Below are 23,540 nucleotides of genomic sequence, written 5' to 3' on the forward strand. Positions count from 1 at the left end.
GCACCATGATGGTAATAACTATCTCAGGTTGCTTTTTATTGATTACAGCTCAGCATTCAACATAACCATAGTCAACCATAATCCGTTCCAATCAACAAGCTCCAAAGCCTGGGCCTCTGTACCTCCCTCTACAGCTGGATCCATGACTTCTTCATCAGGAGACCACAGTCTGTGTGGATCAGAGATAACATCTCCTCGCTGGCAATCAAAACTGCACCTCAGGGATGAGTCCTTAGCCCACTGCTCTACTCTGCACCCACGATTGTGTGCCTAGACAGCTCAAACACTATCTATAAATTTGTTAATTGCAATTATGGTTACCGGAATTTCAGATGATGACGAGGACACATATAGAAGTGAGATATATCAGCTCATTGAGTGGTGTCACAACAGCAACCCTTGCACTCAATGTCAGTAAGACCAAGCATTTGATTATGGGCTTCTGGAAGGTTAACTCAAGGGAACACACACCAGTCCGTGTCGAGGGATCAGAAGTGGAAAGTTCTTCGGCTTCAGTATCTCTGAGGATCTAACCTGGACCCAACATATTTGATGCAGTTACAAAGAAGGCATGACAGTGGCTATATTTCATTAGGAGTTTGATAAGAATTGGTAGGTCACTAAAGGCACGTGCAAATTTCTACAGATTTACCTTGCAGTGCATTGTAACTGGTCACATCATCTGGAATGGAGGGGTCAATGCACTGGATTGGAAAAAGCAGCAAGAAGTTGTAAACTCAAGTCATCTCCATCATGGACGCTAGCTTCCCCAGGACTGAGGACACCTTCAAAAAGTGATGCTTCAAAAGGGCAACAGTCCATTGCCCAGGACGTGCCACCTTCTTGGTGCTGCCATCAAGGAGGGGGTACAGGAGCCTGAAGACAAGATCAACATTTTAGGAACAGCTTCTTCCCCTCTGCCATCAATTTTTTTTTAAATGGACAATGAACCCATGAACACTACCTTATTATTTGTTCCTCTTTTGCACTACTTATTGCAGTTTTATAAATGTACGTATGTAGTAATCTATAGTTTATTATGTATTGCAACGTACTGCTGTCACAAAACAACAGATTTCAAAGTTCAAAGTACATTTATTATTGAAGTATATATATGCCAAAGTATGGTGCCGACTTTCTGGGCACAGCTCGGAAAAAGCGACACAACAGTCTTTTAACATCGTAAATCAGCGAGTTGTTTGTTATATCTCCCCTCTCGCTGTAAAATGGGGACATCTCTTTTTCCCTTAATTAGGGAGAGAGAGAGGTATAATGAATGACCAAGTGAATGAGTAGTCTTTGGAGTACTGCAAATCTGTGTCCTTATTGATGCTTTGCTGCTTGCTCGAGTGCTCAGTGGAGGGTGCTGATGCTTTTATGCTGGTGGGGATGGGGAGGTCATTGCCTTGCTGCTGCTTGTGCGTGGGAAGGGGGAACTGAGGGGAGCTTTGGGGTTTCAATGTTTTAACTATCATTCTTTAGGGCACTGTTTTTGTGGATGCTTGCGAAGAAAAAGAATTTCAGGATGTATATTATATACATTTCTCTGACATTAAATGTACCCATTGAAACCTATATATTGTACAACGTTGATTCATCTCCTTGTAGGCAGCCACGAAATAAAGAAACCCAATGGAACCCATTTTTAAAAAGCTATCAGACACTCAGTGTGCAGAAAAAAAACAAATTGTGCAAGCAATAAAAGTAAGCAAATAGCATTCAGAACTGAAATTCACGAAAGATACAAACCCAGCAGCTGATTCAGGAGCCCATTAGTTGCAGACCACAGCCTCAATTCAGTGCAGAAACGAGTAAACCTTGCGGAATAGTAAGCTGAACCAGTCTGATCCCTTGTCTCCAGCCCTGACACCCTGACCTTTTCAATCTGGCCTAGCACTTAAATTGTCCAAACCTCAGGTTGTTCTTTGCTTTCAGACATGCCAATGTGCCTCGATATGCTCTCTGGTCCAGGTCCCACCACCTCAATTCAACTCACACCTGTCCTTTTCAATTCGGCCTGGACTTTGCTCGAATTTGCCTCACTGAGTCACCTCCAAATCTGCTCCAGCAATATCTAAATATTGGTTCATTCCCTGTTCCTGTGCCATCTCAATTTGGCCCATAAATGTCATGCCACTGCAACCATCCTGCACATTTAAGACTTCAGTTCACACTGCAATAATGCCAGGTCTTATGGGCCGTTCAAAAGCTCAACTCCAAAAGGGAAGTAACAGGCTATTGAATGCAGTGATCGTTTACCAGGAAAAGTGTGCTTTAATAGTAATTTTCTTTGTTTTTTTTTTGTCATCAGCAAGTAGTCACTGAGCTTCACCAGCACCACCATAAGCACAATATATGCCAATGATATTAAACCCACTCCAATATATTGCCATGAGCTTATTGAAATTTTAATTTTCATTGTGTTCACTTTAGAGTAATAACTAGCTAACGTATAAGTACTCTAATTCAGCTCCTTTATTGCTCCTATTTGGCTGTATTTAAAAAAGATTGACTTTTAATAGGGCTCTAATTTCCTCACTTGAAATCAAACAGATAAACTAGAGAGCCCTTGCAATTGTTTAAGGTAGTAAATGCAATAGAATGAAAGTAGGTTTGCCTTTGCTATCTGAATCTGTATGTTTTTCATTGCAGGATGATGCAATGAACCTGTCAGTTCCAAGACAACGGAGGAGACGACGAAAGAAGATTGAAATAGAAGCTGAGCGAGCTGCAAGACGAAGAAATCTGATGGAGATGGTGGCCCAGCTTCGTGAGTCCCAGGCAGCCTCAGATAGTGGACAGGAAAGAGCTGTGGATTTATCAAAAGCCTCCAGAGAGGCAAGAAGTTCTACCTCAGTCAGTAACCCTTCTGTTAATCCCAAGTACGTTTTGCCGAATGCCTCTGTGCCAGTATCAGATGCCTATAAAGCCCATGTTGAAATGCTGCAAGCAGGCCTTTCACGAACACCAACTGGACTTATGATTAATGGTTCACTAGTTGATGGGGAAATGCCAATAAAAAGGAGAAGAGGAAGGAGGAAAAATGTGGAGGGGCTTGATCTCTTATTTATGAACAACAAACGGACAACATTAAATGCTGTAAGTAATGTTTAAAGGGGAAAAAATCTTGGAATTTTTTTGAATTTCTTGTTCATAATTTCCCTAACCCAACCCCATCTTGAGTGAAATCAATTCAAAGTTATGAACATGGCTTTTCTTTTTCCTATGAACATGTTCTTAGAATCTAAGCAGGATTTTCACTTCTTTGTAAATATGAGATGATGGGCAGAAAATATTTTTGGTTTAATGCTTTGTAAAAAGGTAGTTGTTTGGAATGAAACAACGTGCTTCCTAGCTAATTAAGTTCTACAGTGAGGTTATAGAAAATATGGCACTTTACAGACAGTGAGCTCCCACAAATAGCAACTTCAAAATAATCAGTTAATTTGTTTTAGTAAAGTTGATTATTGAAGACCATTGGCCAAGGCAGATGATAACCTTTTTGAAATGGTGCTGTAGGTTATTTTATCTGTATCGCGCTATTTTCAGTGTCTCGGTTTAAGATCTCATTTGAAAATAAGTGGGAAAATTTTTCTCACTCCACTTTTTGTAACTCTTGCCAGAGATTCAGAGCGACATCAGCAATGGTTATGACTTTTTTATGAATCTCATGGGTTTAGAGCTAAAGGTAACAAAGCATGCTATTTTATGCTATGTCATCCTTTGTAAAGCTTTTATTTTTTTGTATTGGTATTCTCATTTTGCCACTAAAGATGCTCTGCTTCAGGCTATAGTTATGTTGTGAAGCACTGGTGTATTCTAATCAGAAACTTGGGCAATAAATGCACTGAAATTGGGCTGCTTTCTAAAGAAATCCAAAATAAATGTAAAGAATATTTTACATTTTATATTCAAATTATATATGGCCAAAATGTCATTATTGATTTTTGCCCTAAGTATATATTTTTGTTTTGTTCAATTTATTACTAACCCACAATTACTCTTGAGAACACCCTGCTGAGTTACCACCTTGAACACCTTATAGGTAACTTGTTGAATATATTCTCACAATGCAATTGGATAGGTTTTTTTTTCTGGATTTTAATGCAGTGATGATGAATTGGTGACATATTTCTGTCAAGATCATGAGTTGCTTAAAGGGAAACTTGGTGATGATGATATTCCCATCCGCAACTGTGTTGCAGTGATCATTGGTCTGAAATGGGTATTTTGTCAAAGATGTCAGCGAGTTGCTGAACTCGTGGAAGGAGTTAATATTTTAGCTGATAATAGATTGCCTGTCGAGTCAACTGTTTTGTACTAAAAGACGTCATGCTTCATAAGTGTTTTAACAGACAAGTGCAGAGTGTTCCATTGTATTCTTGTGTCTTTTAAAAAGTGGATGAAGATTTGAAGAGACAACAGGCAATTCACTCACTGCAGAATCCCACTGACTCACAGAATTTGTATACTGCACTACAGTAATATTAAATGTTCAGTTTGCATTGATCCTTAAGATCTTGATGTGATGATAGATTATTATTCAATATCAATAGGAAGTGATTAGACTTGGAAGTTTACCAGTGCTATTTGATACAATGTTACCAGCTTCATATTAACCTAAGCCTGAATGTTGTTCAGCTCTCACTACATGGACAATATTGTTAAATTATGTGAGGATTTGAGAATGGAGTTAAACACTTGGCATTCATCATTGAGCATCACTGTTCAACTCAATTGATGGAAAGAAAGTTTTTGAAAAGCAGAAGACATTGACTATCAATGCTGTGGCAATATCTCGCAATGAAATCTTGAGTCTGGGATGACTGTACTCTTAAAACAATCAAACATAGCTCTTCCTTCCTAAATCAAAGAAATGTCTCCCAATAATTCCAATTAATGTCAGTGCTCCTCTAGGTTCTTGATGCTAAACTCTGAAAATATTACCTTGATGTCACTCTCATCCTGCTTCTAGGTTCATGTTTGAGCCAAAACTATGATGACAACTAGAGTCAACTATTGCCTGCCTGATCCAAACCCTGTGTTGGTTAACAAATCTGATGGTGGAAAAAGTGCTACTTGATAGCCATGTCAGCAGTATCTGCCATCATTTTGCTGATAATTAGAAATGATTATTGACTCAATTTGATTTGTTGCCGGGCAAAAATAAGAGTTTCTCATGGTGGAACAATTTTGGTAATTGGTACAGCAAGATCTCTTTTGCAGGTCTCCATTACTGCCACCCATTGAAAACTGCAGAATCCCACTCTTGTTATCATACCATCAGGATACCAGAGTGTTTTTATTCACCGTGTTTCTTAATCTGGTGTAAATCAGGTTGCATGCTGCGATGGTAAGAACCTTAAGAAGAGGGAGAGATGGGTCATCGACTTGATATCTGAAGCTGAAGATGGTCTTCTCATGTTTGTTGGGCTTGGCGTTACTGAGAGTACTTGTACTCCTTGAGCTTAATTCATGACTGCATATGGCAGAATTGCAGAGCTTTGATCTGATTCATCACTTGTGGGGCTCCTGAGCTTTTTCTGTAAGCGTTCTGCTGCCACTGTTTAGCATCAATTTGCTTTCGATATATTTATTTAAACCTGGTGATACTCCTAGTGTTCTTCTACAGCTGTTGGCCATCTAACTTGATGGTAATGTTAATAAGAACCATATTGAAACATGAAGTAACAGGTTGTGGTAATGTGTTTGCTAATAATCTCTTCTCGGGCTTCCAGCCGAGTACAGGTATCAGCTTAACCAATGTTTCGATGACAAACTCTGCCATCTTTATCGGAATGATGCCTGGGCATGTCTAGTCTGGTGGTATTTATATCACCATTGCTTGTTGCTCCTGATTGGTTAGTCCTCATTCAAATCAGAGTTCCGCTGTCTGACCATGTGTACACTAGATCCTTTTTCAATGTTCTTGCTGTTTATTCAGAATTAATAATGGTGCTGCAATTAGGTAATGTACATTTGGAGTTCCTCACCAAGAGTATATTCTGAGGTGTTGTGGCTCAACAGCTGGAGGATGATGGTGAATAGTAATGAGCAGATGATTTCCTTGCACATGGCCATTTCAGCCAGCCCACCTTGCTACAGTGGTAGGCTATATCTAGGTCATGGATAAGTTTGCTGTGAGTAGGACTCTCAGACATTTGCTTGATTAGACTGTGCATCAGTTCTCCCTATTTTGAAAAGGAAGAAAGGGACTTTGTAGGGGCATAGGGCTGAATATGCTTTATTGTATTTGGTGCTCGAGTCAATAGTGGCTGATGTCTGTTTTCTTCTTATTATTCACCGCTGTAGTTTGATTCAACTGAGTTACTTATTTGGGTATTATGTGCAGCAATTAGGAGTTGATTGCTTGCTATGGATATGAAATTGCATGGGCCAACTTGGGTAGAGATTACATATTACTTCCCTGGAGTTTTGTAGTAGTTCATTTTAATTGGATAATTATTATATAGTGCAGTAATGATAGATGATTTACCAGGTTGCTGCAAAGCTAGATTGTCCAGATAATTTTTTATAAATATGTTGCAATTCTCTGTTTCAATTAATGTGTTGGATTGCTGTTTATGCCTGTTCTTAAAAGGAAAACCAAACTTCACTCTCAATAGTTTGATTTAGGTTAAAATGGAAACATGAATATTCAGCAAGACGGGCAGCATCTTTGGAGAGGGATGTGAGTTAATTTTTCAAGTTGGTGACCTTTCTTCAAGTTAAAGTTCAAGTTTAATTGTCATTCATTTGGACATGAATACAGCCAAAAGAAACAGCCTTACTCTGGGACTAAGGTGTATAAAACAGTACCAACAGTCACACACAGCACAAGGCACATATAAGATAGCTGCAAACATACAGTTACACATAAAAAATAGTCCAAGTCCCGGTGTCCTTGAATGTTGCAGCAGTCTGCAGTAGAATACAATACAGCTCGTCTTCCACCAAGCAAACACTGGAGGGCAGCACTGATACCAGCCTGGACATTGCGCACACCAACTCTCCTGGATGGCAGTAAACAGGCGGACACTGTGGCATGAGGCTTAGTCCTCGCTATGACTGAGGCCACACAGCTCTCTAGCCAATAAACCAGTGACTTGCAGAATTCCACATTACCATTGACCAATGGAGTCTTGTGATCACAAAGAAAGCAGCCAAGACAATCACTCACTGTTGGACTCACACCGCCTTCATGCACTGATGCACCTCTGTAGTAGGCAGCAACATGGTCAGTATTAAGCCTAGCTCCTGCAGTACTTTAAGTTCTTAATGTACAGCAGGGTCCTGCATCTTTAAAAAAAAAGTCTTTATTAGTGGTCTGTAGATCCCACTGCATCCACGCCATCTTACTAGGCATAGGTATTACCAGAATCCTTCAGGTCTTTTGTTTTGGAAAGGTCCATCAACATTAAATTATCTCTCCACAGTCTGCTTAACCTAATAATTATTTACATTAGTTTTACAAATGCCAAAAACACACAAGATGCTTGATTTCAGATTTTCCTTTCCAAATTTTCTTTCACAGATTAATCCAAATTCTCTAACTGCCCTGATGGGATTTGAACTAACGATCTCTAAAGCATGAGTTCACTGTCTCAGTGATGCATGTCCTTCTGCAGCTGTTTTAGTGCTTCACTCCCTCGATTTGCTTCATGATCTCTGTAATCATCTGTGTTCTAATTCCTGAACCCTAGCCACTGTAGTGAGTGACTGTACAGGACCAATATCAGTAAAGCAAAATCCATCGACTGGTGAAAACTGTGTGCAGTGCACATTTCTAGATATTTAAGGCACCAAATATTTTACTGCATTTTTGAGTTTTATAGTATAGACAAGCAATTATTTGTCATAGTATTGGTAATGATGCATTTCTACATGCAGGATGATGCAGAAGTGGCCAAAGCTTTTGAAGAGAGCATGCAGACAGCATCACAACTAAGAAACATTCCATCTCCTGGTCAATTGGACCCAGAGGCACACATACCTGTTGTTAACTTGGAAGATGGGACCAGGCTTGTAGGCGAAGCTGCCCCTAAAAATAAAGATTTGGTGGAATGGCTGAAAGTTCACCCAGCTTATACAGTGGATATGCCTAGTTATGTACCAGTAAGTACTGCAGTACAAATTTTACTGGGTGTCATGTTTGGAAGATATTATCAGTTTATCACAAAAACCAGCAAGCCAGTCTTCATGAAGCAAGAGCTGAAACAATATTCAGGCTTGTCCAATTTAGATTGAATAACATTTTTCATTCATTGCTGATTTTGTGACTCCCACTTTTGGAAAATAATTTGTTCCCAGTCCATTGATGAGAATGCAGAAGTTTACAGATGCTAGAAATTACAGCAGATGAAACTGAAAACATCTACAGGTCAGGCAGCTTCGATAAAGAATAAAACATAATGTTTCAATGACTATTCAGCAGAACTAGGAGACTTTTAAAGTTGTATAGAAGTGGTGGAAAGAATAAAGGATGTTATCTATGATAAAGGATTTTAAGGTTTGTTAATGGCAGATGATCTGAATAGGGGAGATGTAGACAGATGAAGGAGGGAAGACAGCAGAAAGGGATGGGATAGAAAAAGAGATTGCTTGAACTGTCTGACAGTGAGGCAGCCAGCATCTTTGAAGAGAGATGGCTGCTGGCTACTCTTTGGAATGGCTGGTTATCTGCAATTGTCAAAGTCTGTATTGTTAGTTCTTATTATGAAGGTAGGGTGAGATGATGATCCTCAGTATTGTAATGTAGAATTTAAGTGACTGGTAAATAGAAACATCACTGCATGCAGTTAGGATGGTTTGGCAAGGGAATCTTAAAAACACTTTGCATTTGTGTTAAAGCCTAACAAAAAAAAACCTGCCCTGGAATTCTTTGCAGTATCTGTCTTTGCAGGATCCCAGACTCAAGCATAAAGAGGCCTTAATCTCACTTACTTTCATAGACATCAATTGAACTTAATCGCAATAATTCAGTTTTCTGCACTCTGTTCCTTCATTAACTTAGAAATTTCAGTCGATCATTCCAAAATCTCATTGATGTATTGAGAATATATGCTTTTACAAGCCTTTTAAAAAGTAGAAGTTCCACATTTGTATGAATGATAATTACATAGAACTGAAGTTCCACTCAGTTGGAATAACACAAAAAACGCTAGAGGAAATCAGCAGTTGGAATGCTTGTATTTCTCATCTAATAAATATATGGAATAAATGACTATTAAATGTGAACAACTATTAAGTCTTGAAATTTTGGCCATGTGAATTTATTTTTGTAAGACACCAAAATGATCAATAGTGAAAATATAACATTTTTCTCTTTTCAGAAGAGTGGAGAAGTGCTGTTGACCCCATTTCAGAAACCTAAACAGAAGAGGCATCGCTGCAGAAATCCAAACAAACTGGATGTTAACACTTTGACAGGAGATGAAAGAGTGCCTGTTGTTAACAAAAGAAATGGGAAAAAGGTATCGCTATTTGAAGATAAAATTGGTGATCAGATATCCAGGATCATTTTGCTTTAGACAGTTGATGCTTATTGTTAATGCTAAACTATATTGAGGTTTCTAGACACCTACCCAAACAATACAAAAGCTGATATCCTGGTATTACTACAGCCAAATTTACAATGCACAAAAGATTTTATTAATAAATTGCCAGGATGGTTTGCACCTAACAAATTACTTGTGTTGGACTGTACTTATTTTGCATCCACAGAATTTATAGCATAGTAAGAGTCTGCAAGCACCAAATGCAGTCAGTTATCAGTAACCTCTCTAGTTTTGGTTGGACCTGCTTCGTACTGTTCCTCTGGCAGCTCATTTCATATACCCTTTTTTTTATTGCTGATCCTCAAATTCCTATTAAATATGTCCCCTCTCAGTTTAAACCTATGCCCCCTAGTTCCTGATTCCCCAATGCTGTGGAGAAAGATCTGTGCCCCTCATGATTTTATGCACTTATGAGATTACATTTTGGCCTCCTACACCCCAAGGAATAAAGTCCTAACCTGTCCAACCACTTACTATAACTCAGTCCCTCATCCTTGTAAGTAGACATACAGGTTAGGCTTAGTACGTTGTGGACAAGTTGTGTTGGTGCCAGGAACATGGCAACACTGGACTTATTGGTAACATCTTTTGACTGTATTGGCTGTTAATGCAAACAACACGTTTCACAATATGTTTTGATTTACATGTGGCAAATAAAGCTAATCTACTGGCCACATCCTCTGAAGCTTTTCTGCACAGTTTCCAGTTTACTAAAGTTTTAGTAAATTTTTTTCCTAAGTATGGTGAGCAAAATTTAGCAAGTGCTCCAGGTACAGCTTCACCAGTGTATTGTACAGCCGCTTGTCTTGTTGCGATTCAAGACCCTCATTTCACATGAAACTAACATGCTTTAATTTTTACTACAAGATTCTGCATTATGATCACTTTTCACACAGGCTTTGAATGTACAAGATTTATGTACTCCTTTTCCTCTAAACAATATTACATCAGAAATTGGCCTTGTTTGTCGTATGCATTAATAATTTGCATATGAATGTAGATCTGATTAGTAAATTTACAGATGCAGGTAGTAATTGGTGTTGTGGAGTGAGGAGCTTAGTGTCAGGTTACAAGAAATTACCAGATATTTGGTAAAATGGGGAAAACAATGGCAGATGGAATCTGATCCTGATAAATGAAAGATGATTCACTATAGGACATAAACATTGAATAGCTGGACCCACTGAGGAACAGGAGCACTTTGAAGGTGGCAGCACATGCAGGTAAATTGGTGGCATTTTCCCAGCAACTCTATAAGAGCAGTGAGGCTATGACACAGGTTTATGTAAAATTTGTTAGGCTACAACTGGAGTACACGTGCGGTACTGGTCACCACACTAAAAAGAGGACCTGGAATGGAGTGTACATTTGCAGAAATGTTGCCTGGGGTGGAGTGTTTCAGTTATGAAGGACTAGGTTTGTTTTCCTTGGAGTGGAGGAGGCTGAGGGGTGTTAATAGTAGGGCAATGCAAAATTATGAAGGGCATTAACAGGCTAGGTACTAAGAAACTATTTTCCTCTTGAACACCATTGTCAAAATCTAGAAGCCAGAGCTTTGTTTTAAAGCGAATGAGGAAGTACATTTTAACCCGGCAGCTGTTTGTAGTCTAAAATGCACTGCCTTAGAGGGCGGTGGAGGTGAGTAGACTTGCAACATTAAATAAACTAAGCCTTTGGAAGGTTTCAAACCAAGTGCTGGGAAATGGAATTAGAGTAGATCCAGTAGTTAATGGCCACTGTGGATGTATGTGATGAGTAGAAGGCCTATTTCTGTACTCTGTGACATTAAATATGTAAACTGGAATTAAATATATTAAGCATTATTCAAGCTATTAAAACTTTTTTCTCCATGTTTATTAGATGGGTGGTGCCATGGCCCCGCCAATGAAAGAATTGCCTAGATGGCTCGAAGAAAACCCTGAGTTTGCTGTCGCACCTGATTGGGCTGATGTGGTCAAGCAATCTGTAAGTGTGCCTTTTCTCATCATGGCCAGTTTTAACAAAATAAAATAATTGTGTTTGAGAACCTCTTTCTAACAATGTAGAACTCACAGGTAGGAATGTATTAGTCATGAGTTTTACAAATTGTTTTGGGGTAAAATTTGTTTTGGCATTGGGCTCTAACGATAGTATTTTTTATGCTCTGCTTCATTTGCACCATTGAAGTCAGTGGGACAAACTTCCAGAAGTGGAGCACAATACATACATTGTGCGTAGGCCAGGGGATGAATTCCTACCCTTCTGACTTCGGAAATTGAGTTTATTTCTGTTCAAGATTAATAATGGATCACCCAGTCGTTAGGCCAGATCAAAGTCATAGAAACATAGAAAATAGGGTGCAGGAGTAGGCCATTCGGCCCTTCGAGCCTGTACCGCCATTCAGTATGATCATGGCTGATCATCCAACTCAGAACCCTGTACCTGCTTTCCCTCCATACCCCCGATCCCTTTAGCCACAAGGGCCATATCTAACTTCCTCTTAAATATAGCCAATGAACCGGCCTCAACTGTTTCCTGTGGCAGAGAATTCCACAGATTCACCACTCTCTGTGTGAAGAAGTTTTTCCTCATCTCGGTAACAATCTTTCTGCATTTAGCCTGTCCAATCCCTTTAGAATTTTATACGTTCCCATAAGATCCCCCTCAATCTTCTAAATTCCAGTGAGTATAAGCCTAGTCGATCCAGTCTTCATACGAAAGTCCTGCCATCCCAGGAATCAATCTGGAGAACCTTCTCTGTACTCCCTCTATGGCAAGAATGTCTTTCCTCAGATTAGGGGACCAAAACTGCACACAATATTCTAGGTGCAGTTTCACCAAGGCCTTGTACGACTGCAGTAGAACCTCCCTGCTCCTGGACTCAAATCCTTTTGCTGTGAATCAAGTGGTGTTTCTTTTTAATCAAGTTGTAATTGTTTGCAGATCCTTTAAGATTATTTTTAAATGCCATCACTGAGACATGTACATTGTCATAACTTGTTTGGTAGAACAAAGGAGTGATTTATGAATGATAATTCAACAGTGGCTCAGACTGTTATGGAAGCTATTAAAATACTCTGATTATAGAATTTATTTTTTCTCTGCTTACGTCTGTATGTGATCATGTTCCTGATCAGGCACATTTGGCAGCTATCCATCAAATTTTGACTGAAATTGGTTTTCCCTAAGTGTTGGCATTGTTGACTGTTGGCAGAGTTTAGATATGAAATTGTAGCCTTATCTTGTCACTGCAGCACTGAAGCATTTATCTTTAGGTGCACAGTATTTGGAATTGAATAAATAATATAGAGGCCTTCAATATCTTAAGAGATATTGGTGTGTAATCAAAATTTATTTTTTAAACTGTAAATCAATGATAAGGAGTTTGTTGCAGTTCAGAATTCATTAACACAAGGATATCTGCAGATGCTGGAAATCCAAAGCAACACACACAAAATGCTGGAGGAACTCATCAGGCCAGGCAGCATCTGTGGAAAAGAGTAAACAGTTGACTTTTTAGGCAAAGACCTTTCATCAAGACTGATGAAGGATCTTGGCCCGAAATGTCAGGGCTGATGAAGGATCTTTGCCTGAAACTTCAACAGTACTCTTTTCCATAGAAAAGAGTACTGGCCTGGCCTGCTGAGTTCCTCCAGCATTTTGCATGTATTGCTCATAATTCATTGTATTGACCCTGTTTTTTCCCCTCCCCCCAGGGATTTTTACCAGAGTCCATGTTTGACCGTGTTCTTACTGGACCAGTTGTTCGAGAGGAGGGAGCAAGTAGGAGGGGAAGACGGCCTAAGAGTGAGATTGCCAAGGCTGCAGTTGCAGCTGCTGCTTCGGCTTCAGGAATAAACCCACTACTGATGAACAGTCTTTTTGCTGGAATGGATCTTGCAAGCCTGCAGAACTTACAAAACCTGCAGAGTCTTCAGTTAGCTGGATTGATGGGCTTCCCGTCAGGCCTGGCTACAGCTGCTACAGGAGGAGATACAAAAAATCCTGCTTCATTACTACCACTGATGCTCCCAGGTATGGCAGGACTACCCAATATGTTTGGACTAGGAAGCTTGTTAAGCAACCCCTTGACTGCTACAGCTAGTACTTCTTCAGCAGCGCCGGGTCCAAGTGAAAGTGGTATTTCATCTAAGACAGAAAATGATAAAGAAAATGATAAAGAAAATGAAGATAAAGAAATAAACAGTGCCGAATCTGCAGTTGATTCTAATAGTGCAAGTTCGAGCTCTTTCACAGCTACTGCAACCACTGGACTGTCCAACAATCCTCTAGCATTCAACCCATTCTTGCTTTCCACTATGGCTCCTGGATTATTCTACCCATCTATGTTTCTTCCTCCTGGCTTGGGAATGACCTTGTCTGGGTTTCCTCCTACTACACTGGCTGGACTGCAGAGCACTGTAAGCTCAAGTGAGGACAAGGAGGATAAGACAGATGGCAAAACTGAAGACAGCAGTTTTATTGAAGGAGAAGCCAATTCAGATGACAGTGATCCTGTGGGAAGCCCAAGTAAGCCAGCAGATTCGTCTCTTGTGGAAGATGAATTGGTACAGGCAACAGGGTTGGACTCAGTTGAGGGAGAAGAGGAGGAAGATGAGGATTAATTACATTTCCAGTTACTTAAGTGTTTTAAAACTCTTCAAGTCGTAGTCCTACTGTTTACATATTCATTAAATGTCCACACATAGTTTTTTAAGCTATCTCTGTAACATAGTGTAGCAAATTTCCAAGTCATGTTATGCAGATGTCAAAGATGTCTTGGTCATAAGTATTATGCAGTGCATTATTTATTATCCTAGAAGCGATATCAAGTTCAAAAATGTGTCTGAATTTAAGGAATGAAGTTAAAATAAATGCTCTGCTTTTTGTTTTTCACCAATGGTAATTTGTGATAAGCAACAAACTTCGATCATGGCATGAGATTGTTAGTGACCGAAGCCGTTTCTGCTGATAAAGGAATAATGAAGATGTATATTTAACATTGCTGTGAAGAGCACAGATGGACAAAAGTCATTGTAGAACATATCTTGCCTATAGATTTGACTGTATATAAAAGAGTCCACACTGACAATCCCCACAATAGTGTGAAGGTCTCACCCCGGAGGCACAGCAATAACTTGGCAGCTGTTGAATGTTTTTTTTAAAAATCTGGACAATAAAAAGCCTGAAGGGTGACACAATTTCTGACATAAACTACAGTTGATTTGCATTGTCTCATGATTTTTTTTCTTGTAATGCACTGTTGTAAACAAAATTCAGGTACATTTCTCTAAAGAAAGGACTTTGTTACTTTAGCCACAAAGCTAAACAGCATTACCTCAGTTCTACTAGCATTGAAGTTTACAAACATGACTTTGTAAATGTATGTTTTCTTTGTTGTGATGTTTTTTAAAAAATTTGAAAACTGCTATCATGTAAGATAAGATGTAAATTGCTGCCAACTGTAGTAACGATGCTTTTAATAAAAGTGACCCATGATATGCAGTGACATGTACTGTAGAAAAGCAAAATTCTAGAGAAACCAAATTATGATTGGTGTTCACTAGTTACATTGCTTAGTAGCAATAGAAACACATACCATATTCTGGCTCCTGGAATTTTTTTTTTGGTTTATTGGTGAAGTAAATGTTTACAAATGGACAATACATGTACTTAAAATGCAAAGAAATTTAGCTTTATTATTAAACCAATTCAGTATTAGGTATCCTGGTTTCATTATGTTCTGTTCTATCCTTACCTATTAGAAATGCTGATGGTATACTGCACGGCATCATTGTAACGATAATGTTGGTAGCAACAGAAATTAAGTCTTTCTCATTGAGCAGGTGCCACATTGCATAGCTGGAAGAAGCAATTGTGGTGAATACTGTGGATGAGCTGGATTGTAAATGAAGTAGAGTGAGGAGTATCTACACTTCATTATGCTGTAACGCCATCCTGTTTTATGACAACTGGTGGAATTATTCATTTCAGGTAGTGAAAAAATTGTTATGGAATCGAATTTTTAAATTTCATTAGCCTTGGCTTAATTTTCAACAATGCAATTCAATTCTTACAGTAACCTGCTTGAAGAAATTTTGGAATTGTAATGCAGTATATCTTGTGTGATGTGAGTTTTTTTCCACAATCAGTGAATAATAAATCCAGTATTGCAGCTTTCTAAAGGAGTTGTTCTGTTTGGAAGTGGGAAGCTTGGGATTTTCACTCCTAGAAATCTGTCCCTTTATATACTAATGCTAACTATTTCTTGCAAAACTGCTCTTCAGGTCTACATTAAAGGAGAGCTATTAAAAATAATTTATTTGATAGCCAGTATAATTTATGTTGTGTTATTGGCAGTGGTTAGAAAATTTACCCTTAGCTTCACAGTGTCATGCCTTAAAGAATTACTGCACTTTGCTGAAATAAATTCCATAAATTTGTTTCTGATCATCACTTTTTCAGTTATTGCCAATGCTTTTGATCAGTTTCCTTCAGTAATTTGGCTTCCTGAAAATTTCCTACTAAGTATTTAGAAATTAATTCAAGCAGCAATATTTGGGGGTAAGGGGAGAGGAGAGTGTTAAATAAGCAGACAAATATTTCACAGTTCAGCCCCAAGTGTCATAAACATTGGTGAAAAATGACAAATTAGTAACTGATTTATATTTTAGTCTGTTATGGAAAGCAGCAAAAGTAATTTCTAATATTATTCCTCTCAACTATTTAAAATGCCAACTGTCCCAATCAGTAAATCTTGCATTGTTCCCCTAATCCTGTTGGGCTTCTCAGGAGCTATAAAACTATTGCAGTATTCTCCTGGTACTGTGGTGGATTAGCATGTGAGGGAAGATTTTCCTTTGATTTTTCACAGCTTATAATTTAAAACTTTAGAACTTTCATTATTTTATTGATACTGTCATGAATGTCTTAAATTATCATCCTCAATTGTAGATGATTCTGAAACTCAGCTTCCAATAGCATGATATCAGTGTTTTTAATTTTCTCTCATTGTATAATTTGAGTTTATCATTATCAGCAATAATTGATTGTTATCCCTCCATCAGCATTTGTGATTTATTTTCCTTCTGGAGTTTTGGTGAATAAACCAAACAAATTCATAATAACTGTTGGATTACTTGATCAGAGGCAAATATGCTTGGGCAAAAAAGGCACACAATCGATTAAAGTGCCTATTTCTGCTTGCTATGACTTCCTGCTGTAACCATCAGGTTAGGATGGCAGCAGATGGATCTCTGCCAATACTTTACCCATTCTCATAAATGAGGAACAGTTTTTGGGGTAAGGCAGTTCCTTGTACTGAGAGAACCCAGGAGTAGGCTACTTCAAGCCTGGTCACACTCTGGTTCGATGTGCAAAATATCTTGTGATGTTGAATCTGTGACTTCTTGAGCTCAGTTGATCTACAATATCCTCTATCTTCTGTTTCTCATCAAAATGCTTTACAACTTTAATCTTAATTCAACACAAATTAAGTTTATGCAAGTTGGCTTCTGGATGCAGCCCGTTAAGCAATAGTAATGTAATGCTGGAGTGGGAGAGAAAGAGGGTATAATTATATAAATGTTGTATCATATAAATTTGAGACATTAAAGCAATAATTGCACCAGAATCAAATACTTAGTTAAGCTTCAATCTGTTGAGAATTTGATACCTGTTTTTAGTACAGCAACTGGAAGTTAAAATACAGCAAACTTCAAGTAGTGTTATTTGTGAAAAGACTTTTAGTCGAATTGTTATGAGAGTTTTTCAAAAGAGACTACTTATACCCATTTGAATCCTAAGCCAGAAGTAGATCTCAAATAGCTCGTGGTTTCAAGCAGAGTGGATTCCAGTTAATTGGGCCATAGGGTTAATCAGGGTAGCCACTTATTTGTGGCTTAAAGAACAAAAGCTAATCAAGAAAATAGCTGGGATTCCTTTCATTTATTTGGGACACTGTGCAGCTTAATTGGGACAGGAGACTCCTGCTGAACAGTTTCTAACTAGCGTCAATCACATGCACTTGTGTGGCCATTAGACATTACTCTATGCTGTGAGTGAACAGTTTTCAAAAAGTGTTGCATGTGTTTGTGTTCAAAAAGCAGTGATTTTTGTCACTGATGTACGATGAAGAATTAGCAGTAAGACAATTCGAAACTGTTTTGCTCTCTGCAGTTTCAAGCATTCAGGCTTGGAGAAGCCAGAAACAACGAGAGTGAAAGTGAAATTATTTCACTATAAGTTAGGAACTACAAAGAATTTGAAGGTATCAGCAATCATCTTGAATGTTACAATGAAAACGAAGATTTGAAGAATACACTCATCAAAAGTATTGTTTGAAGGCAGTTCATTGTGTTTGCACTGATTTTGTTCATTTACAGTCAGTCAAAAGAACAGCAACATGCACTGGATGAATTCCTCTGATAAATATTAGGAACTAATAGTTTTGTAGTACTGTAGTAACATCTGTGTTGTAATTTGTTCTGTATTTTATTTAAATACATAATTTATTACTCAGTTCGTCTAGTTCGTCTTTTTTTTAATGCCTTTTTAACTATTTCCATTAAATTGGCTAATTGGGCCAAAATGTACTGCTCCCAATGTGCCCTAATTAACTGGAATCCACTATAATTGTAAAAGGTGATATCCATCAAGGATACAGTTACATCCAAATAGAAAAGCAGGATCAATGTTTAGATTGATGAAGTGGTAAAGTGGGAAAACAAGGCTGTTTTCAGGTGCAGCAAGGTTGAGGGACAGGGACTGCAGAGATATGATGCAGACCAAGATCATTGTTCTAACATTTACTTTAAATTTTATCAGCTAAGGACAAGAGTTATAGAGTCCTGGTGGCTGCAATGAAACTGCTTCTATGCAGGCATACATTAGACATTTTTGAATATAGCAGATTGATGACGGGTTGGAGTGGAGCAAGAATTAAAGTGACACATGACTGGATGTTCAGGATCATGCAGCTTGAAAGGAAGTATTCCGCAAAGTAACTACCTAACCTATGTTTGGTTCCTCCAGTGTACAGGAGATCATATTGTAAGCACTATATACAAATTGGAAGAAGTGCAAATGAGTTGCTATTTTCACCCAGAAGTTCTAAAGGGAGGAGATATGCATGGAAAAGTTCTCTGTTTTTTAAGGAAAAAAAGTGAAGCAGGAAGTCTCAGACCGAGTATTCTTCTTAATATTGTGAAGATCTTTGTATGTGGGGGTTGATGAAGAAGAAACTGAGAACCAAGAAACCCGGTTCTTGCTTAAGTTGAGAGAAGCATGGCTGAGAGTTGAAATGAAAGAAATAGAAAAACTGCAGTTGAGAATACTGTAGACTGGTAGAAGAAACTCGTTGATTAAGGAAAAAGACTACAAGACATTGTTGGTATGAAAAGTTTCTTCAGTGTATATACAATGGAAATGGAGAAACTTGGGAGACTAGAATGGAGTCCTTACAGAAAGTTTTGTAATGCAAATTTGGTTGATACTTACTCACCCAGAGAAACAAAATGGGCTAAGTGAAGGTGAGTGCAGGGTAGAAATAGACAGTAAAGGTTATGAATTTTGATTGAGTTCTGTATGGAGGCTGTATTAATGAAGTCACCAATGTAATGGAAAACATTTGCGGTCGGAGCCTGGGTGCTATCCATTGAGTTCCAGCTCCCTTCTTCACAAATATTAAATAGGACCAGAGCCACAAGATTTTCCTGGTCATGTTACTCTCCAGAGAAACTGAAGCTTTAACCCTCAATAAAAGATGTTTGAGAGCAGAATTTCTACACACAAGAAATGTGTTACCAGAGTAACTGACAAGTCTGAGTGTGCATCTTCAAATCAATCTAAATAAACTGGTGAACATAAGAACTACTAAGGACAACTGTATGGAATAATTACTTGGCATCAAGAGAGAGAATTTTTAAAAATGGCCTTTGTTTGAATTTGATGAGGGCAAGCCAAATATTTAACAAATCGAAAACTTGGAGTGGGGGGGGGGGGAGTGCAAGTTTTAAATTCATTGTGGAATTTGAGGTGCTCCAATTATTCATTCCTAATATTATCTCTAGAACATAACCAATGGAAGGAGTAAAAATTTGGCCCACAGCTGGAATTATGAAAGTGATCATTAACAGTATGGATTGGCTAATTAATGTGTGGAAGTTGATGTAGAGGTTTAAATCTGAAAATAATTTGGTTTAATATTCTAAAATATCAAAAATTAAAATGACGCTCCACTGAGAAAAGACCAGTTTAATTATTCGATATTTTAATGCACATTTAAAACTATGGATGATGAAATATGAGGGAAATAAACACTAAATAGCGTATTTTTAAAATTCAGAACTTTTTCTGTGCACGGCCAATAACTAAGCTTTGGTCAGTAGAATATTCGTGATAATACCCAAGTCACTAGTTCAATCATGTCCTTCAGCTCATTGCTTCAATGTCCTGTTCATGCTTTAGCTTTGTAAAAAATTTGCCTTGTGAGCAATAATTGGAACAGTACTTCAGTGCCATATAAATGAGCTACAGCCTGTGCCCCATTCAACACAGATGAGCACTATTTTGTCAGAACTTCTGATAAATGCAGGCATATTCAGATCCTTTGGGAAGCTACATACTTTATGAAAAAGTAAAGCATCTCTATTTGTGCATAAATAGAACTGTTATTGTATTATAGGAAACTTGTTGCAATGCTTTGACTAAAGCAGCACAAAATTATTGCTGGAAATGCTCAACCAACCGGGCAGTATCTGTGGAAAGTGATGCAGATTTGGTTGAAGACCAGCAGAATGTAGGAAACAAATTAAAGTTAATTAAGCTGGTGTGGGAGGAGCAGTGTGGATAGGACAAGGTAATGCCTGTAATTGAATGTATGGAGGTGATTATGGGAAATGGCAGAGCTGTGGGATGTAACCAGTGGTTAGACTGTACTAATGAAACGAGTAAAACTGAGCCAAAATCAGTGGGATGGAAAATTAAATAGGCCAAAATAGTCACTCTGTTAGTATTCAGAAGCTGATTAATGGTATTTGATAGGTGTATTACTTAAGTATTGATGTTTTACACTATTCATGTTCATGCAACTTCTGTATGACTTTTTCAGCCAGTTCAGCTCTCGATACGAAAATAGTAGCTTGTGTAGCCTCTGGTCTTTTCCAATACCCAACACCAATTGAGCTTCAAGCTCCTTTCTTTATTGTATAACATGAACTATTGATGTTAGCTCTGACTTTGCTATCCATTTAATGCACTAAGCAAAGATCTTGCAATTTTAGTCATGAAACTTTATTGAAAAAGCAAAAATCTGCAAATCAGACATAACTTCATTCATTTCTATTCAGATGGTGACAGAAAAGACATTGACTAAGGCTCAGTTGGTCTTAATGGGAGCAGTTGGAGCAACGCCCATACAGCTTGGGGTGTTGGGAGTTTGGAGTTCAATTCTGGTATCACCTGTAAAGTTTGTCTGTTCTCCGCATAACTTTGTGGGTTTCCTCCAACAACCCAAAGACATACCAGTTAATAGATCAGTTGATCATTCTAAATTCTCTTTAGTTAAGTAGGTGGGTTGCTGGGCAGAGTGGCTCATTGGGCTTGAAGGACCTATTTATGCTGTATCTCGCAATAAGTTCTGCTGCAAGCAAATAGTTAAAAATCTCTGGATGTCTGATTTGTCCATAATTTTTTTTTACCTCCTACAAGTCTTGTTAACTTTAGGGTTCTGCAGGTTGTTTGGCGCTGTGCAATACGTTTCATCTTGGTCTATATACATAGCAGTAACCTGATTACTTTATTTGCCTTGTGTTCATCACAGTACTTCAAATGTAGTAAATGCAAAACTTTTCAATGTATTACCTCCATGTAAGCTGAAGTCAAACACCTTTCTCAAAATATCCTTGGCAATGTCTTATTGTGGTTGTGTTGTGCCTTGCAACCACAAGCACTTTTCTTAGGAGGGCTCCATGTACGTGTGCTGTAAATCTATCAGCAAATTATACACAACTCCAACGTCTTCCTGTATTGTACCACCATAGTTAACCCATGCAGTGCCTAGCAGTGAATAATTGTTACAGAAATTCTTTGCTAAAGAATTATGTATTTACACAGCCTTTTTTTCTTATTAAATCATATGAAGAGTTGGGTGCTTATGTATGTTTTTTAAAATGTATGTGTGGTGTATTCTACACACACAACATTTTGATAAGATTACTGGGTAGAATTAATGCATACATATTACCACAAATGCCTCTCAAACAATTCAGATGTGATATTGGCATGGTGTAATGGACATCACTGTAAAAATTACCTCACTCATTGAAACTTGATAATATATCATTCTTTTTTAAAAATTGGAATAAAAGGTAGGACAGGATATGTAAATATTGTGGGAAGAATTGTCTGACCTCAGTTTGAAACGATCTGGAAGCTTCAAATTCTGGTGTTTAATAGATACGTTTTTCAAATTCTATTCTGGCTTGTTGATTCTGCCCTACACCACTCAAAGTTGAAAGAAAAATGAAGACAAGCAAAATAACTTTAAACATAAGGACAATCAGCTGTTTGTCTTTGCAGGCTTGATAAATATTTATATACCAGATTCATTTCTTGTTACTGTGTTAGTTATTACCCCAAGGTGAGCACTTAACCTGTAATGGGATCTGATTTGGCTGCAAGGCAATGAATAGTTGTAAACTAGATAGCACAATGAGCAATTGTTATAAATATTAGAATTGGAAGCAAAACAGTCAAAATTGTCTCAGTACCTCAGTCTTTGTTTAAATAGTAACCCAGAAAATACCAACAAGTCTAAGGTGAACTCGCCCATCTGTGTGTTCCTTTCTCACAGGAAGCAGTATGTGAAACCAGGCAAGCACAGCTCCACATCCTACTTGGTCAGCACTGGTGTGGGGGGTGTTCTCTCCCCTTTCCTCTTTTTTCTATACATCAATGACTGCATCTCCAGTGAAATAATAGTTTGCAGAAACTGAAACAGGACTAATTAATAAGCAGAGGCAACAAATCCAAATGCCACCAGGAAGTAAACAAGCTAGTGTCCTGGTAGAATCCCAACAACTTGGAGCTGAATGCCATCAAAACCCTGGGTAACGGTTTGCACAGTTCCTGGCCATCATTTTGCATGACCTCATGGCAGAACCACATTTATTTATTTAGAGATACGGTGCTTCTAGTCCAACAAATCACAACATCCAGCACCCACATAACCTAGCCTCTGAGGACAATTTACAATGACCAGTTAATCTTTTAACTGGTACAACTTTGTACTGTGGGAGGAAACTGGAGTACCTGGAGGGAACCCACATGTTCTTGAGCACATACAAACTCTACAGAGGTCACAAGGATTGAATGCTGAACTCCAGACTGTGACACCCTGAGCAGTAATAGTTTGTGCTAACTGCTATGCAACCATGGTGCCCCTATCTCCTCCAGTAAGAAAAAGGTTGGGCAGAGAATGTACTACTTGTGGCAGTTAGAAAAACTATTATCAAAGTACATATGTCACCATATATAAACCTGAGGTTCATTTTCCTGTGGGCATACTCAGCAAATCTATAGCATAGTTACTGTAACAGGATCAATAAAAGATCAACTACAGAGCAGAGGACAACAAACTGCAAATGCAAATATAGGTGAGTAGCAATAAATAAGAAGAATGAGATAAGATAAAGAGTCCTTAAAGTGAGATCATTGGTTGTGGAATATTTGAATGGATGGGCAAGTGAGTGTATCTTCCCCTGGACATATCAGTGCAATTCAACACAACCAGTATCTCCTTGTATGTGTAAATGTATTTGATGAATTAAGTTAATCCTTGGTTCTTGAGCTATTTACACTTGGAAGATTGCCCAATGGCTCTCATTCCCTCTTGACGGAAGCTTCTTGCAGAATTTATCCTGTTCTTCATTAGGGAAGTCTTTTGAATATAAACCTCATTTCACTGATGGTCTAGTAAAAGTCTGCTCACAGAAATGCTGAAAA

General features: G+C 38.2%; 1 protein-coding gene across 5 annotated transcripts in view; it reads left to right on the forward strand.

Annotated features, from left to right (window-relative positions):
- Positions 1-15,261, forward strand: part of chd7 (chromodomain helicase DNA binding protein 7) — a 225,670-nt gene extending 210,409 nt beyond the window's left edge. For 4 of the 5 annotated variants that reach the window (XM_059981663.1, XM_059981655.1, XM_059981646.1 and 1 more), the window contains exons 34-38: positions 2,653-3,099; positions 7,891-8,115; positions 9,333-9,473; positions 11,418-11,522; positions 13,253-15,261. In XM_059981663.1, the coding sequence (XP_059837646.1) occupies positions 2,653-3,099; positions 7,891-8,115; positions 9,333-9,473; positions 11,418-11,522; positions 13,253-14,161 (1,827 nt within the window). In that variant the 3' untranslated portion in view covers positions 14,162-15,261. The remainder of the gene's footprint in view (positions 1-2,652; positions 3,100-7,890; positions 8,116-9,332; positions 9,474-11,417; positions 11,523-13,252) is intronic. The other variant, XM_059981679.1, reaches the window with a different exon arrangement.
- Positions 15,262-23,540: the final 8,279 nt, after the last annotated feature.

This window comes from Hypanus sabinus, chromosome 1, assembly GCF_030144855.1.
Source record: "Hypanus sabinus isolate sHypSab1 chromosome 1, sHypSab1.hap1, whole genome shotgun sequence".
NCBI classification, from domain to species: Eukaryota; Metazoa; Chordata; class Chondrichthyes; order Myliobatiformes; family Dasyatidae; genus Hypanus; species Hypanus sabinus.